Source organism: Orbicella faveolata, unplaced genomic scaffold (assembly GCF_042242905.1).
Source record: "Orbicella faveolata isolate gen_17 unplaced genomic scaffold, um_ofav_v1 contig_46, whole genome shotgun sequence".
In the NCBI taxonomy this organism is placed as follows: Eukaryota; Metazoa; Cnidaria; class Anthozoa; order Scleractinia; family Merulinidae; genus Orbicella; species Orbicella faveolata.
In genome coordinates, this window is record NW_028301576.1 from 16,656,429 (window position 1) to 16,675,000 (window position 18,572).

General features: G+C 37.4%; 2 protein-coding genes and 1 pseudogene across 7 annotated transcripts in view; 2 read left to right on the top strand and 1 right to left on the bottom strand.

Moving 5' to 3' along the window:
* The window catches only part of LOC149098655 (uncharacterized), a 179,104-nt gene that overhangs the window by 45,727 nt on the left and 114,805 nt on the right, over positions 1 to 18,572 (bottom strand). For 2 of the 6 annotated variants that reach the window (XM_089278307.1, XM_089278306.1), the window contains exons 2-11: positions 17,103 to 18,572; positions 16,556 to 16,808; positions 15,582 to 16,168; positions 15,135 to 15,269; positions 14,777 to 14,863; positions 13,662 to 14,388; positions 13,217 to 13,363; positions 11,986 to 12,706; positions 11,403 to 11,630; positions 10,122 to 10,806 (exon numbers count right to left, since the gene is read on the bottom strand). The exon at positions 17,103 to 18,572 is cut by the window's right edge. The exons of 1 other annotated variant lie outside the window; for it this stretch is intronic. In XM_089278307.1, coding sequence (XP_089134433.1) covers positions 10,506 to 10,806; positions 11,403 to 11,630; positions 11,986 to 12,706; positions 13,217 to 13,363; positions 13,662 to 14,388; positions 14,777 to 14,863; positions 15,135 to 15,269; positions 15,582 to 16,168; positions 16,556 to 16,808; positions 17,103 to 17,453 — 3,537 coding nt within the window. In that variant the 5' untranslated portion in view covers positions 17,454 to 18,572 and the 3' untranslated portion in view covers positions 10,122 to 10,505. Of the gene's footprint in view, positions 1 to 10,121; positions 10,807 to 11,402; positions 11,631 to 11,985; positions 12,707 to 13,216; positions 13,364 to 13,661; positions 14,389 to 14,776; positions 14,864 to 15,134; positions 15,270 to 15,581; positions 16,169 to 16,555; positions 16,809 to 17,102 lie in introns of those variants that run through there. 3 more of the 6 variants (XM_089278311.1, XM_089278308.1, XM_089278309.1) reach the window with 3 other exon arrangements.
* LOC149098657 (uncharacterized) lies at positions 1,670 to 3,121 on the top strand (annotated as a pseudogene).
* On the top strand, positions 8,445 to 10,426 carry LOC110063685 (uncharacterized). Its single transcript, XM_020770684.2, has 2 exons — positions 8,445 to 8,786; positions 8,973 to 10,426. The coding sequence occupies exons 1-2, from the start codon at positions 8,493 to 8,495 to the stop codon at positions 9,744 to 9,746; spliced, it is 1,068 nt and encodes a 355-aa protein (XP_020626343.2). The 5' UTR covers positions 8,445 to 8,492; the 3' UTR covers positions 9,747 to 10,426.

Consider the following 18,572-nt stretch of genomic DNA (forward strand, 5'->3'; position numbering starts at 1 on the left):
CAATTTCACTTGTAGTCATTCGCAGTGATTCATGGTCACTTGTGAGTTAACATTTAGACCATATCCTGAGTTGTGATGTCTGATCATAATTCACTAAGGTGCGGGATTGGAGAATATCAAAATATCAAATTAACTATGAGATTTTGAGATTTTGATATTTTGATATTATTATGATAACTATATCAAAATATCAAATAAACTATGACATTTTGAGATTTTGAGACGTTGATATTTTCATGATATTTTGATATTATCAAATGATTGTTGATATATCTTTTGTATGCCATCCCACGGTGATATTTTCATATTATCATGTTATTTTGATATATCAAAATATCAAACTAACTGTGAGATTCCGAGATTTTGCAATGTTGATATTATCATGATATTTTGATATTATCAAATGGTTGTTGATATATCTTTCGTATGCCATCTCACGGTGATATTTTGATATTATCACCAAGGTGCGGGATTGCAGAATATCAAAATATCAAATTAACAATGAGATTTTGGTGATATTATCATGATATTTTATATAAAAACCATAATCATCACAAATGTCTGCTGCCTCGTTCTTTAAGCACTTGGTGTATGATCCTCGTTCTTTAAGCGTGCAGAGCATAACTCACGGTCTTTAAGCGTGTGGCGCTAGAAATGCAATCACAAATGTGTGTAAAATCCTCGTTCTTGAAGACTGTTGCGCTAGAAATATGATCACAAATGTGTTTAATCCTAATGTTTTAAGAGTGTAGTGCGGGCGATCACAAATGCATCTGTAATGTGTGACCCAAAAAAAGCAATTACAAATGTGGGTGTGCTTTAGTCTTTCTGTGTTGAGCTCAAGAAGAGTGAACACGCGTGAGTATACCTCCCTCTTTAATGTCGCGGCGTGCAAAAAGCAATAACATGTGTATTAACAATGCCTTTAATTTTCACTTCGTCCACCTAAAAAGACCTAAAACTAAGGTCTCAAATAATTGCATAAAGAGAACTGCAGAAAATGTCACCGTTTACAACAACTTCTTTTGCGTTAACTCCACCTCAAAGTCAAGTATTATAACATTTTTGACAAGCCAGAACAAGACGTTGAGTAATATTTAGAAAGATAGAAAGGTAAATCCTAAATTAAATGAAGCCACTTCAACATCATTAATTTGGGCAGAAAGTTCTACATCATGGTCTTGTTGTTGCTCAAAAACCTTTGAACACGCTTCCACTCCTTTCAACTCCGCATCTGATAAGTTCATTCCATTCAGATTTGATAGTGTATTTTGTTCTCTCAGGAATTTGCCTTTATGGGTGATAAACCATTGTAGAATCTGGCATTCTTCCTTATCTCCCAAAAATTCTGACGGCGGGATGCGGAAAGTCGTACTTGCAGGATAGTATTGTGTTGGCGTGTTGTTGGCCCTTATATAGCAAAGACTGTGATACATCACTTCACTTTCTCTGCAAGCGAGTTCTAACTCTTCACTCTTGCACACCATACTTCGCATGCGAATGAAACGTTTTTGGATTGACAGAAATTCCTTCCTTGAAATCTTTATAAACGAAGCGTTGCTGTTTTTCAAGGTGGCTTCTAACAAACTGTCAACTGACAGTACTAATCCGTTATCCATGTGTGTGGCCAATCAACACAACGACTTTACTTTTGATTGTTATGCAACGAATGTTTCGCGCATATGCCGACAGCTTGGGTTGTCCAGCAGAATACATTCTATTTCCGCTCCTTACCGTTACTGCATCCTTTATTGGAACACATGGAAGGATCCAGATCAACAACAGCTGGGAAGAGCCTGCCATAGTTTGGTTTAATGTGTGCGCGAGAAAAGGGCAGAAGAAAACCGCAGCACTTAACGTTCTTGCTAGGCCCGTCAGGGAAATTGAACAAGATCTCCAGATCGACTTCAAACAGGACAATCCCGAAGCACAAGATAAAGACCTGCCGTGTTTGCTAGTTGACCATTTCTCCTTCGAAAAATTACACCAAGTCATGTCCCAAAACAACAAGGTTCTTGGTGCATATGACAAACTAACTTAGTTTTACAACATGCTCGACCATTACCAGACCAACTCTACGTTGGACCGAAAGACACTGCTAGCCCTTAACGGAGGAGCGCAATGGACACGGGACTTTAAAAACGGTTCAGCGACAATGGATTCCACTTGCCTTAACATCACCGGCTTCATCCAACCTGCTTACATTGTTAAGCTACTCTCACAAGATGACTTCGATGGCTTTAATGACCGACAGCTATATGTGTGCCCTGTAGAGCGAGAAGTTGATTATGACGAATTGGTACCATTTGATCCAACCACAAACCCCCAACTGAAACGTGTCTACGAGATCATTAGTAATTTCCACAAGGCCCCAGTTACCTACAAAATGGATAAAGATGCCCACGAACTGTTTAAAAACTATCACGACGAGCTCAAACGAAGAAAACTTTCTATTAAGTTTGACGAAAACCAGCGCGGAATCATCGCAAAGGCGATTGGTCAAATGGCATGCGTGTGTATGATTGTTCATGTCTTAGACAACGCTGTTGAAATGGCACAATGAGAGCTTGATACTGATGAGCACAATGACACTCGAGATCAAGTTTCGTCCACCATCGGAAAACATGCTGCTCTACAAGCAATTACTATTATGAATTACATTGTGGACACAAAGTTTGCGATGATGCCACTAGAAGAGAAACTACAGGATGCACCTGAACTAGCACTAAGCACATCAGCTATGCCTGCCAATGCCGAGAATTCTTCCCAAACCCCAGCCTCCTACTTTCCACAAGAAACGCTCACAGACCTTTATGGGAAATACGTCAAGAAAGTGTTGCTGCACAAGGGAACTGTAGTTAAAGCCAGCGAAGTTTCCGGTCGCCATCTCATGCCCCCTGTCAATCCACTGCCCAACACAACCAACCGCTATCCAACTTTGGCTGCAGAAGGCTTCCTAAAGTCTATGGAAAGTTTGGGACTCGGAGACATTGACCGCACTGCAAACAGCAAGAGCATATTACTTCGCAAGAGATGCCTCGAAGGCATGCCAACAGAGGTCAAAAACAAACTTAGAAAAATCAAACTCAGTGGTGAAGAATATGAACAATCCATGGAATAGACGTTTCCCTTTGGAATAAATTGGACAAATTTCCAATACGTATTTTTAACTATTTTATAAAGTAACTTTATTATTGGAGTCTTCTTATGATGTAACTTGTATAAACATCAATTGCTATAAGATTTACAGGTTTCTATTCATATAGAAATGTTATGTTACATATTCGCAGCATTTTCGTTCATTCCAACTCTCGTTTAGAGTGAACATGATTTAAAAAAAACTTAGAAAATAGAACTCAGTGACCAAAAATATGAACAATCCATGAAATAGACATGCTTCTTTAGAATAAGATCAATATATTTCCAATTTTTCAATTATATCGTACAGTAAGTTTAAATTGGAGTCTTCTTGTTGCTATAACATTTATAGGTTGCTCATATTATCATAATATCAAAACATCAAGCCCCTCTACACTTCCTTACATCCAGGCAGACATTTGATATTATGAATTCTATATCAATATTTTGATATCATGATATTCTGATATTATCATGACATATGAAAATATCAAGCCCCACCACACTTAGGCACATCCAGGCAAACATTTGATATTGTGATATCTGTATCGATATTTTGATATTATCATGATATTCTGATATTACCATGATATATCAAAATATCAAGCCTTTCGACACTTAGTCACATCCAAGCCAACATTTGAAATTATGAAATCAGTATTGATATTGTGATATTACCAAGATATCCTGATATTATCATGATATAACACTTAGTCACATCCAGGCCAACATATGATATGATGATATCGGTATCAATACTTTGATATTATCATGATATTCTGATATTATCATGATATATCAAAATATCAAGCCTTTTGACACTTAGCCACATCCAAGCCAACATTTGATATTATGAAATCAATATCGATATTTTTATATTACCACGATTTCAAATTTGGTTGAGCAATGTCCCATGACCGATTGTTATTTCCAGATCAAGAATTGGACTGTTATTTTCACAAGCACTAATGTACATGCAGTTTTAAAAGACAGTGTAAAATTATGCAAGATTAAAGTAGCACAGTTTTGCTACAAACTTATAACAATATTCACATAATTTTTCATCTTTCAGTGACAGTGTATAATTTTGCAAAAGAAATGTCACATTCTGTAGTTAATGCCAGCATAACCAAGAGCAAGATAATTAATTTTAACAAAAATCAGAATAAATACTGTGACTGTATATCAAGAAACAGAAAACAAAATTGTACCGTGTTTCTATAGTTACATGTATACATTGTGGAAAAATGAGTGGAAGTTTGGGAAAACAAGAAATGTTGTGGTAGCATGAGCCAACAGGCGAGCATTTTCACAGTTTTTTTGAGTTCTTCCAAACTTCCACAAATGTTTCTACTAAGCAATTTCATTATGAGCTCAAGATTTCTATTTAAACAATAGAGTGTTTATGTCGAGGAACTATCGGCTGATAGTTGCCCTGCGGAAATTTGATGTTCTTGAAACAGATATTTGCCCGAGAAGTAAGCTTCGAGGGCAAATAAATTATGCTAGTTTTAAGAATATCAAATTTTCAGGCCGATAGTTCCGAGACATTAACACTCTATCATCTTTATTGTTCACCACTAAATTTTCTTCCGCACACCGGTTCAAAAATCACATTAAATTAGTTTTTATCTTTTTAAGATAAAAGCTGTGAAAAGTCAAAGAAAAATTTGAAAAAAATAAAAATAAAGAAACAGATAACAACCCATATAATTCAATTTAAATTCAATTTGTTTATTTTCTATAAGCCTGCTTGTTTACAGAAAACTTTTCATGGACAAGTACTATCCATCTGGGTATTTTTCTTGGACAACTATGGGCTGATAGTGTTTTTTAACTTTTTAAGATGAAAGCTGTGAAAAGTCAAAGAAAAATTTGAAAAAAATAAAAATAAAGAAACAGATAACAACCCATATAATTCAATTTAAATTCAATTTGTTTATTTTCTATAAGCCTGCTTGTTTACAGAAAACTTTTCATGGACAAGTACTATCCATCTGGGTATTTTTCTTGGACAACTATGGGCTGATAGTGTCTCTCTGCAGATGAACACTATTGCGCCAATTGTTTTGGTGTAAATCTACTACATGTAGATAGAAACATAGAACTAGCACAAGCTGTCGACATAATGATGGCACATCAGCAAAGAGAATCAAAGTATGACATCAAGTTATTTTCTTTTTTTCATTGTGGAATTTTCTAAAAACAAATAGAAAACAAATTACTCTATCTACATGTAGTTTTATAGTTCACCACTACAGTTTCTCTAATTCTTATGGTTTAAATTTATTTTGGGCTAATTAAAATGCAATTTAGGCAAAGTTTGAGTCGAGCTAATGCTGGCCAGCGTTTTCTCACAGCAATCATGTTCGGTGAGGTCTCATACGGGGTTTTGCAGGGCTTACATGTTTTGCTTGCTAACAGTGTGAGAATGTGCAGTTTGCCTTTGAGTGCCATTCATGCCTGTTGAGTACTTTTGTCCCCTCACCTCCGTACCTTTCGCTGGTGACAGTAAGTATATGGGGTGGTAAGTTATTATCTCCACTGACTGTATCAGTGTGACAGGGCCTAGTGGTTACTGCTCTCAGGGTTGCCATGGATACCTGCATGCTCTGCTTGAGGTTGATATCTCGGCTCCACCATCCCTAAGGCACATATGTCTCGGAACTGTTGGTCTGATAGTTGCCCCTTGGAAATTAAATTTTGATGTTCTTAAAACTAGCATACATGTATTTGCCCTCAAAGCTTTGCTTCTCGTGTAAATATTTGTTTTAAGAACATCAAAATTCTACTGCAGCAACCATCAGCTGATACATGTAGTTCCTCGACAGAAACGCTCAACTTGTTTAAATTATAGAAACACGGTTTGAAACCCATCAGCGCACATATATTATTTTCTTTGGGCTTAACTTTCTATTTATTCTTGATCACTTAATTAAGAGCAACTTTGTGTTTTATGTAAAATGCTTATTCGCGGATATTTAAGAATTAGCTAGACTACACTGTCAAGGAGCCAGAGTTTTCTAAGAAACATAGGCACGCAAGGCGTACAAGAGTTATTTTTTTGTGAACTAAACGTCTCTGAGATAGGAGCATTCCTGGAACTGTTTACAGTAATGACGTGGTTAATTTGACAAGTGTTTTTGGTTGCGATGTACAGCAAGACAGAAACTGGGAATTTATGATGTACATACGATGTTACATCGGTAATGGTAAGATAACTAAATAGAGAGCCATAAAATGTTTGACTGAACAAATTACAGTAATCTGACACGTCTCCAGATTAATGTAGATACCATCTTATTTTCTAACAGGCAATTTGATTCATTCTTTGATACAACCCACACTGTGATTGGTGTGACAAGCGCACATGCATAACTCCCTCACTCACCAATCACATAACTTTTCCGAACCCCCAAGAGGAATTTTTTGCTCAAAAATACCAAGTTAAGAGAACTTTTCGCATTTTATACGAGTCGTAAGTTTACCCTTTTTACACAACACAATGCAACAACACTTTCTTCACCGAAAATAGAAAGAAAGAGAAAAAAAAACTCTCTGACATGTTGAAAATCTGATTTATTTTATTTATCTATTTTTTTTGTTGGAGGTGCTTTTCAGTATTGCGGCATTCCCTGTTTTTTCGTTTTGTATATTGAACACAGAAACCTCTCACCTCCATTTTAATCATGTCCTAGTATAGGCCTTTGTCATCCAAATAATCGTGTTTTGTTTTGAACTCCGGTATCTTACTCGATAGATCCTGTACAAACCTTTCATCACTTAAAAGAGAGTTATTTATCTTCCAAAAACCTGGACCTCGTTGAACATACTCTTTTGATTGCAGGTGAAGAGTTATTGCAGAATGATCTGATATTGTTGAGGTGACAATTCCAGAATCTGTCGCAAACACTGACAGTTCTTTTGAAACCAGCCAATAATCTAGCCTGCATTGCACTTTCAACAAGTTATTGCGCCATGTGTATTGTGATGTTTTGGGGTGTTTTGATCTCCACACATCTTGGAGGTCAAAATTCATGCACAAGTTTTTTATTTTGTTAATTACTGTCTTTTTTCTCTCAGTTGAAGTTCCGCCAATATTATCCAAAGGTGCTAGAGCGCAATTGAAATCGCCTTCTAGAACAATTTGCATATCAGTGTGCCTCCTGAGACTGTCACTGAGCTTTGAGAAGAATGTAATTTGACTGTTATTGTCATTTGGGCTGTAAATGTTACAAAACAAAAATGTGAACTCAAATATGGAAGCTTCTAGTAGTAAATATCTCCTGTTTTTGTCAGCTTCAGAGCTCCCTATGCATACATCCAGTTTGGGGTTAAAGAGAATTGCAACACCTTTTGAATGATTTGTTCCGTGACTGTAAATGATGTTCCCTCCCCATTCAGATTTCCATATCGCTTCAACATTTTGCATTGAGTAACTTTCTTGTGGGAATATTACGTCAAATTTATAATTATGAAGGCACCTAAACAACTGTCGTCTTTTTCGTGCTTGGTTTAAACCTCTGGCATTAAGTGAGCAAAAAGATGCTTTAAACTGGGGTTGTCATATTCAAATCTTAATAAATTGGTTTGAATAAAATTGGAGAATTTTTGCGGTGATGACAAAGCCACCGGTGTAACTAAGATTAGGATTTGGGTATATAAATTATTATAAAATCTTCTGTAGTTGGCTGTAAGACGGAATCTTTTAAACGTAATTGGGTACTCATTCTTGATATGTAAACAAAAATCGACACTGAAAAATAAAACCAACCTAAACACAAATAAATGAAAAGGTGCCAGCATAAATTTATCGAATTTGTACAGTTAAAGCCGCGAAAATTTAGGAAATTCTAGGGCAAAGCAATCAATGACGGCAAAGTTAGAATCTGGCACTTTTGACTACTTTACTAACAATTAGCAAAGGAGGCAAGGGAATCTCAAGTATGCATATGACCTAAATGTAAACAACTCCTTTGAAAATGTGACAGCTTACCGTGCAAGATGGATTCCCAAAGCTGTCTTGTGATTTAAATAAGATCAGATAGCGATTTTATGAAGACAAAACTTTTGCATAGAAAGCACACTTCTCAGTTTCAGGTCCACGGTAAATTTGACCATTAATTACAAGTCTGTCCACGTTGAACAAGGCTGAAGCCTTTTCCCTCTTGGCCTTTCTTAGCACTGGTAGTAGCGCCTTCCTCATTTCATCTATTTCCTTGGGATAGTCATCTGCGACGCCGAAAATCTGATTTAATTAAATTGCACTTTAACTTGGTGCCATGCCAGGGGGGGATGAAAGGACTTCCCATGATGCGTTGCTTCCAACTATATTATCATTATTTTTGGGTCACATGAATTGCCATTTCGACATGGACGCCGTGAGGTTAATTTCGCGGTGTGAGAGACCATTCGATCTCTCGAAGCTGATATATGTTCATTGCATCGATCTAGGAACCAAAAAATTCACTACAGTCACCAGTTTTCCTTGTTTAGAGATATGTTGTGTACTTGGACACTTTAGTTTTCCAAGGGAGTTGGCCGTTCGCCGTCTCTGTTGTGTTCTTTGGAGCGACGATTGCAAAGGCAAACTTTCAACCGCACGAAGCCCTGTCCTGATCAACGTTAAATCGTCCTGTTATTTCACGGTAACTATTTTTTTGTTGTTGTGTTTGTATCGTATTTGTGTACAAGTTGCTTTATTTCTCTTGTGTTCTCGCGCAGGCTATGGTAAACCAAGCAAACTAAGCTTAAACTTATTGTTATTATCGTCGGGTTTGTAAACGTGTTCATCTCAAGTTTAGTTGTGTCGAATTGTTTTTTTGTTTACACAGGAATCTGATGGAAGACAGGTTACCTTTATCGTGGACTTCGAAGTTGTGGGTAAAGTAGGAGCGTCTAAGCTTCCAAGACCTAAATCGATGGAGAAACTGGAAAATTCATCAGAGGACGATACGTTCTCCGATTGTTGTCCGTGGCTGGATTTAACCAGGTGTCGGTGCAGTTGCACTGAATATCCCAGGCTGATGAATGTTGTGCTGCCAGATTGCACTGCTTGTCATAACCAACCTGAAAACAACGGTGCTAACTCTTCAAGCGAAGAATCAGATGAGGATATTGTGATTGTAGATGAAATCCACGAGGAGTATGAAGAGGAGGAATATCTCGAGGAGCCATGTGACGAAAGAGAAGCAGTTGAGGAATCAGTTCCTCTTTTTACTGAATATGTTGGTTTAAGAGGCAGCTCCTTTCATGCAGATTGTCAAAGTACGTTGAAGAAATGCCGAGAAATTCTAGCTGCAAAAGGAACAGTTGAACTAAGACTTCAAACTGAACCAGACAACATCAGGGATTGCAATGCCATCATTGTGCAAGCCAAAGTGAACTTACAATGGGACAGGATTGGTTATATTCCCAAAGAAAAAGTCCCTAAATTTAATTCAGCAATGACAAATGGTGAGTTACAAGATGCAAAATTTAAAAACATCAAATGTCAGTATATCATGGTAGACTCTCCAAAGTGGACTTATATAGCATCTGTAATCTTTACCAAGGCTGGAAAATGGCTGCCTAATGATGGACTATACAAGTACAATGATAAGCTGTAGCCAATTTAATTGAATTTGTTTTCAGAAAATGAAAGCCTACATTATTCTTACTCTTACGAGGAATTGTCTGATGTCTTATTAATAATGTGCATATAAAGGGGAAAAATTAGATAGACAACACAGGTGATTTTCAGCAACCTTTGAGAGACTTCAATAAGTGTTTGCTAATCAAACTCAAAACACCATGTAGGACGTTGGGAGATTTTTAACAGTCTTTGGTGGTTTTCATGTCATGGTCAAGTCAAGTGAACAGTAACATGATGAAAAAGTGGTCGTCAGATGTTCATACATTGTGTTAAATTCAGTTATTGGCCTGATCGTAACCCAAATACCCTCCACCAACCCAGTTTTCAAAGAGCAAAGCAAAGTCAGCTATACAATAACAAGATAGCATTTATTAAAAAGAACTTTATTTCTTTGATCACCCTTGACCAATGATTTTAATAAGTCTTGAATTTTAATTGCTTACTATTTTTTGGTTTGAGGATGTATACACATTATTTTCCGTTGACACACTCTTGCAAAGACATACTTGATTTTGTATTAAGATAACTTTACATAACTTAGTATTCACTTGGATAAAAAAATCCTGTTTTGGTAGGGTTTAGTTCAAAAATTTATTTCTTTATGACTCAAGCTGTGACAGTTCCTCCTAGGTGATTAAATCTATATTCTCAGCACTTGTCTTCATGTCATTGGTATTGTAAGGAGAAAATAATAATTAGTATTGTTGGGGGTTAAATATATAAGATACAATTGCTATCCTTGAGGAACAGGGGGTAAGCCAATATCAAAACGATGAAATCGTTGTCTTGTCGATGTTCTGTTTCTGGCTGGAAGAAATGACCGACCGGCAGCAAATATGGATCCATCTTCCCTGGTATTTCTAATAAGACGGTGCAAACGGTATGGGTTCTTTGTTAGGTCATCACAATCTTCATCATCACTTCCACAGCCTGGTGGTGGTTCATCAAAAGATGGCAACAAGTCCACTGAGAACCTTTCATTCAGAGTATGGTAAAAGAAGGGAAGATCTGGGTCCATACGTTTTGTAAATTCCCTAAAAGCGTAGAATTAAAGAAGGGTCATTAAAAGCTTTCCCTACATCAATGTGTAGTCACTGATATAGTTGCCACAGACATTGCTTTTAATTTCAAAATTCCCTGACTTTTTCCCTGAAAACAATAAAATTTTCTTGACCAGAAAATGCAAAATGTCAGGTCTAGTTTCTACCAGCCTTTAATGGTAATTTAAATAAGCCATGTTAAATTATTTCAGTAGATCAATTATGATATATTAAAATTCAGCCTAAAGCAATAGACCTCAGTACGAGGCTCTGGGAAATGAATACATAGTTTGGGGGTTTTATTCCTTAGAGCCTCATACTGGGGTCTATTACTTTAGGCTGAATTTTGATATATCGAGATTGGGCTATTTTCAAAATATCAACTTCCCCTGAATCGAAATAGAAATTCCCCAGCTTTTCCCTGGCCTTGAAGAATACTTGACTGAATAATCCATGATGAACAAAATTAGTCTTTTTCAAACAGTAGTTAATTTTGAGGCACAAATTCAGAACATTTTTTCCCAACCGTAAAACCCGCGTATGAGATAGAAGTGGCCACTATATTCACAGGATCCCACACATGTACATACCGTACAATCTTCCTCCACTTTAGCTTGAAATCCTTGAGGGTGAAATATGGACCCAACCAAGTGTGGCACATACCATAAAAGCACTCGAGGTCATCAGTTTCCGATGCACGGGGATTCTCCACATAGCCAATTTCTTGATTTTGTCGACGACGAAACTCTTGACTTTCAATGTTGGTTGTCACTTCAATGATGGTTTCTCGAGAAAACCCTCTCAAACCCCCTATAGGCCTACAAATTCAAACCAGAGTAAACAATGTCAACTTTTTGTACTATGTGCTATGGAACATTCATTTCCATGGATGAGGCAGCAAATTGCAATGAAGGCATAGTTAAATGAAGATTCTATTCCTGTAAAAAGTAAACAGTCAAAACACAAATTATGGAAAGGGTTTGTGATGATTTTCATTCACATGGTTATATTTTCTTAAACATGTTTGCAATGCTGTTCATGCCACATTCTTGTTGTACTTTATCTACACAGATCTTTCAAAGATTTGCTTTCCCCTTTAAAATGCACCCCTCTGTTGGAGTAAACTGCATATTACAGGGATATGTCAATAATAGTTTATGGGCATAAATTTACTTGTTTATGTCAAGTGTGGACAGATCATAATTGTCCTGATGCCAAGGAATCCACTCATCCAGGATGTAATTGAGCATCTGATAGTTCTGCCTGCATCTTTGTAGTTGACTTAGGCCACGCCCATCAGATGCTTCATGCCATAAAGCAACCGTCTCAACGTATTCTGCTTCTGCAAGGTAGTGGTTGTCTTTGAAAAATTTGGCCACATGAAAAGAGAGCAATTTCTCAGCATCTGGTACTGACTGCTTGCGTGAACCAACCAATGCTGCATGGGTGAGTCCCGTCATGGGGTTGCGCATGGCTTCATCAAACCTTTCATAAATGAGCTCGCTGTTGTTGCCATCCCTGGTGTGCTTAGCTATTCTCTTTAGTAGGTGGTTGTGGTCTGCTCTTTCATGGTGAATGTCACCAGTGATTGGGTCCACCTCTGGCACATACACATACAGGCTGAAATCAACACCTTGATGTTTCCAGTGCTGGACATCACATCTGAACTGGTATGTGGCCACCACAGATCTTAGTTTGTCAAGCAAACTTTCAGGTGTGTCCTTTCTGAAGGGGTATGGTGCATGCCCATCAGGGACCAGTTTCCCTCTAACAAACGTAACTGCATCTTCCAAGCTCAACATCTGGTTGTTTCTCAGCTCATGCAGTTGAAAAATAACCTCATGTGGGATAGCTGAATTTGGACGGGCCACAACTGGAAGACCATTGGCATCAACTGCAATCAAATTTATTGAAACTTTGTATGATTACTTGAAATGAGTCTTACTAGTTCGTTTAGTGTTAATTTCAAGTGCCATTTTAATTGAAAAGATCATTAAATATAACCATTAAACAAACTATTGCAACTGCACTTGACAGAAAACAATGTCAATTGATTTTGAGGATCTTTAGACTGCCAATCATCCTATAGTTCAATCCCTATTAAACAGCCACCCTCAGGGAAATGGATAGTGGGTCATTAAAAGGGGTTGGCCACTTAATAGCAGTAAAAACAATAGAAAAGCCCTCATCGGGACTTGATTACTGGCCACCTACTAGGGTGGCTGTTTAGTAAGTGGCCACTGAATAGGGGCTTGACTGTGGTACAAAAGTACTTGTCTGAGGACAATTAGCAAAATTGTTCATTTAGAAACTACGATCTAAAATCCAGGTCACAGGACACCAAAACAAAATAGTGGTCAAATGTGGCCTACAGTGTTTAGGACAGATACTATACTGTTATTACCTCCTTGTAATTCAAGCATCTGCAACAAAGTTGTTTTACTCATCTTGCTGACACTGTCACGAGCATCATGAGCTAGCTGCCAAATGTGCAGGGGGCGGGTCTCACCCCTCCTCCTTAACTGCTCAAACTCACCATCCGTACTGGTACCTACAGATAGCAGAAAAAAAAAAGATATTCAACACAAAGGAGCTTCAGCAACAATGCTTGTGAGCCATGGGCAGCAACCAGGAGAGGAAGGTTCCTACTTGGTGCCTGTTATTGACTTTTTGTCAACAATATCATCAAATTGTGGACGCTACAACAAGGGATGGTCTTTTAATCCAGGCATAAGAATATCCTTCCTTGAATTGGTCAGCAAGATTGACAAAACCCAAACTGGAACAGAACAGACATGCTTCACCTATTCATATCATTTTTGTTCATTATGTCAAAAAAGAGTACATACCAACAACTTTGAGATGTGCCTTGGTCATTTCAATTTTGATTTTCTTGGTGAGATCCCTCACTTCCTGGTCTCTAATCCCTTTATAAGGCACATACTGAATGGGAATGGCGTAAGGTTTGCAGATGCGCTGCTCGTCGGCCACCATGAAAACAAGTATGTGTGTTGCGCAAATCCGCTTTTTCTTGAAGAGGTTTCGCAAGAATTGCAAGTAGCCAGGGGATTGTTTCAGCCACAGTCTCCAGTTAGGTGCTACTGGTGCTTGTGATTGTGAAGAATTCAAGTCAGCAATGAAAGTACTGATCTGCTCCTTGAAGAAGGTTGCCTGTTCCAACAGTGTCTGAAATTCTACAATGTCCCAATTAAGGCTTTTCAGAGTCTCAACCGTGGTGCTGGGGTTGTTGAACTTTGAACGAAAAGACTCTACTGCTTTTTGAAGACCATCATCAAGAAATGCAATGTCTTCCTCTAAGGCAGTAATCAGTGCTGCAAATGCAATAACTAAATCTTCCCTGCTGATGTTATTGTCTTTAGTTATTGTTTCACAGCTCGATATTCTTGCTTCATACTCCCTCCGTATATCTTGCAGCTTACCATCCAGCAAATCCACGTCACCATTCCACTCTCTTCGCAATGACTCCTGTAAGGCTGCTTTCACATCAGTCCCATCAGCCTTTATCCAAAACCGACCCTTGGGGTTGCATTTCACTAATTCTTTTACTGCTTCTATCTGAAAACCAAAACACAACATGAACCAAACTAAAGAGGTGCTTACTTGTTACGCAAACAACAACAACAACTTTACTTATTTACTCATACATTTACAATTTTACAAAAATTACTCTGGAGAAAATCGAAACAAAAATGTCCATAACACAACACAATCACAAATTGACTGGTATTCCTTTTCATGAATTTGTACAACTGGTGTTTGATTGATCATCTATTTTCCAAATAGCATTCCTCTATAATTTTATTTGAAATGTAAGTTGGAATTTTCTTGCTAAGATTCAATTTATACAGACAGGTTATTTCAATTTTCATTCAAAATAGAGTTTCCATCCACAAACCGAATAACTAAAACATTTTGAATGAATAATTTTAGATTTTCTTCTTACCTGGATTTCTGGCTTGGTGCTAAATGGTGACTTCTGCATACTTTCATTCTGAGTTTGAGTACTTACACAGGGAACATTTACCCTTGCCTGAAATAAGAAGTATTATTATGGCTGTATTAAAAATTAACTTGTATCTATTTCCTATGAAAGGATACAAGGGTCATTTCCAATGAGTAATGTAATATAAAACTGGGACTTACTAACCTCGTGTTGAGAGCTACACACCCTTTTCAGTGAAGCCTATTTATATGTAGTCCCAACATAACTGTCCACTCAGAACTGTGTACAGTGTTACTTTTCTACTGATTAAACACATTTTCTAAGTAAACTTGAACGTCAATGAATAACTTTTAATTACCTTTCTTGGGTTGCCCATGTCTTTCCTATCACAACCACTCCACATAGGCCCACGAAAGAGGCGCTTAAATTTGCCCCCACCGAACTCAGCATCCAAGGTGTCCTGCCACATCTTATAGTCGGGGGGTTCTCTTATCTAAAAGATATATTTAAATAACCTTATTCTCAGAAATAAAAACAAGAGAGGTGCTCTGATTGTTGTGCAAGAGCATCTGTGTAGCTATATACTGAATAAATGTAACAACAGCTTTGCCATGCAACTACATTATATTCAAGATATTTTTACATAAGCCATTAGTTACAACATAGAAACAAACACTTCCACAGACAGGGAGACTTGATGAGTTACCATTATGATAACCTGATCCAGGCATGATGATTTACACCTTCACTACCCTAATTTACCATGACCTTTTCAACAACCATTCATACAGACTATTATACAAACCTGGGCAACATGTGTACAGCTGAAGAACTCTATGATGTACTGCAGCATCCCAAAGGGCATTCGGTTTAAATCCAAACTCGGCTTGCCTTCATCATTGTAGAGGCAGCTGCACCACTTGTAAACCAAATTGGGCTTGTCATTTCTTTGAAGCATTAGCATTGCTTCCAAGGACAGGGTTGCAAAATCTGCCGGATTGCTGTCAATTCCCACCTCTCTAGCTTGCTGAAGAAACCATTTGTTGAGCAGCATTCTTTGATCTTGTTCATGCAGGTGGGGGTGTAGAGCAACAATCAAATCTTTAAGGTGTTCTCGGAAAGAAATCTGTGCTAACAGTGTTAAAAGCAAATTATTTTTGTCAATCACTCTACTGAAAGCCTTGAAAATCATGTCAACCAGTTGTGACTGTCCAAGGTGATCAATGGCATTTAACACATCAGAAGAGCTTTGCAGCTCTGTTTCTTCTTCATTAAGGACATTTGGCTCCCCTAGGTAGGAATCCACAGATAATCCATATTCGTCTTCTGCCTCATCAACACTTTTATAATGGCCTTTCATGTATACCACCACTCGTTGGCGGATTGATGATCCTAAAAATATGAAGGGTAACAATTAGCACCTCAACAAACATGGAATACATAACAATTGTCATTCACAGCCCAAAAAATCAGTGACACGCAAAGTGAAGCGAACTGAATAAATTATTTTTTATGTGCGACTACCAATTTAAAAGACATTATTTTTAGTCACTAATGAGTGATTGCATTATTTTAATGCCTTGCAACAACATTCCAAAGACAAGACAACTAAGTAATGTCAGACATGAAACTCCGCAAATTATCCCAAAAGGAAAACGTTCGATATTTCAGTATCAAACTAGAGGTATGGAAGTTATGGGTATTCAACCTTTATTTCTTAACTGGACCTCCTCTTATCAGCATACTATAAATTTGTGCTAGATTACAGGATGTACCAACCCTCTCTGAGATACTGTGTTCCAGCTGTCTGTTTGATGTACTCGGCAGCATCTTTCCAGTATTTTGACTTCGGATTTAGCGAAGGCCATTCACTTTTTGTTGGCTGCAAGTCTTTGTGTAAGGCAACAAACTGTACAAGTGCCACATCCTCTTTCCTCTGCCAAACAATCCTTTGCTTCTTCGAGTCAAATTTTAAAACTTTTGGCGAAGTATTAACTCCTTTAAGTCTTGTGACTAATCTTGGTTGGGGTACCTTTGTTTAAACAGAATTAATATTATTCTCAATGATGTAATATACAAAAATGTAATGTTTCGAAATCTCCAATTCTGCAAAATAAAAAGGCTTAAAATATACACCCCCAAAAATTTCGAAAATGTTAAAATTTGAAGATTAAGACTAAAGAATAAGGAAATCTGGGAAGAGAAAAACTGCACGAATAAACAATGTGACAAAACCTTCTGACCAGATGATTCTCTGGAGGGAAAATGCTTCACTGATAGGTTAAATCTCAAATTGTAAAATTAACCAAAAAATCATTTTACTAACCGGCTTTCCTGACGGAGAACTGCCGAAAAGAGACTTTCTTGAAGAACCAGTTGGAGTCGGTCTTTTTCTCAGCGGCTTGTTTGGTGTGTTCCCCGTTTCTACATGTAACCTCCTCTGATCCATATTAATAGACTCTGTTGATAAAAGAGCCCAAAAGAAAGATTTCCTTTCGTAAAAAACCTCACAGGCAAACCAGTCATCTTCAAATAACAAAGCTAAACCTATTTCCAATCGAGAAAAGTAATAAAATAGACGAAATGGCCCAAACATCGCGCCATTCAACGATTTATAACAATTATTTCCTCGAAAACTGCAACAGGAGAAGACAGCGCAATGGCCGCTTGGCGCCATATTTATGTAAATTTTGACCGTTTATTACTATGATTAAACCTGAGTACATTAGAATACATTTAAGCACATATTGCTTACTGAACTTTATACTAACAATTTTAAGCTTCATTGCTCAAATGTATTCACAAACGTAACGTAAAAGCTGGTGTGTTCTGACCTTTGTTCCGCTTATATTGGAACAACAATGACCTCGTCACGGCATGTTGTACAAAAACATAGCCCTGAATGAAAGAATATAAACAATGATTATTGATCAAGAACGGTGGAAGCAGTAATTGAAAACGTAAAGAACACATGGAAAACAAAAATACTCACCGAGAGGTCGAAACAAAGTCAAAAATTGGACACGAAACCGACGCTTTTTTACGCTCCAAACATCCGATTTGTCGACGTGGTCATCATGAAAAACGATCAGATTACACCAAAGCATCATGGGAAGCCCTTTCATCCCCCCCTGGTGCCATGCAGTCTTCAAAGAACATTTGAACAGTTTTCATACTTTTTACCTTTAAAAATATCGGACTGAAAAGAATGTCATAAAATGCCCATCAAATAACAATATTAAACTGCTACTGAAGAGATGTAAACACCGTCCAGAAATGAAAGCTTCTTTTCATCTCATGGGAACAAGTGGTGACGATTCGTCAGCTCTGTTATAATTGAATTTACTCCCTTGTGAAAAACAAGAGTGTCAAATTACCCATTGTAACTAAAAAATAAAAATATCTCGTTATATTTGCATGCAACAAGAACAAAACAATCGTTACCTGCACTTACTATTGTAAACGTTAGAACTATTTCAAATCTAAATAGTCTCGTCTCCTCTAAAACATGTCCTAAGAACTAGAAATGACGATTCGTGACTTTTAATTGAATTTACTCCTTGTGAAAAACGAAAGTATCAAGTTACCTTTGTAACTAAAAATAAAAATATCTCGTGCCATTTGCAAATTACTAACTCATGAAATGTTTCAAAACTCAAGGCTCATCTCGTTCATAACTAACCACCATTACACTAAGGATTATGCACTCTAAAACAACCCAATGTATGTATGTAACTGTCACCCTCCGCTCCAAACTGGACTAAAAATCACAAACCGGCAACATACACGTCAGTCT

What these genes read in the sequence shown, in the direction of transcription:
- LOC110063685 (XM_020770684.2), top strand. Translation starts at nt 8,493, where the DNA reads ATGAATTGCCATTTCGACATGGACGCCGTGAGGTTAATTTCGCGGTGT. An exon ending in AATCGTCCTGTTATTTCACG is followed by an intron (nt 8,787 to 8,972) that starts GTAACTATTTTT and finishes TTGTTTACACAG; the next exon opens with GAATCTGATGGAAGACAGGT.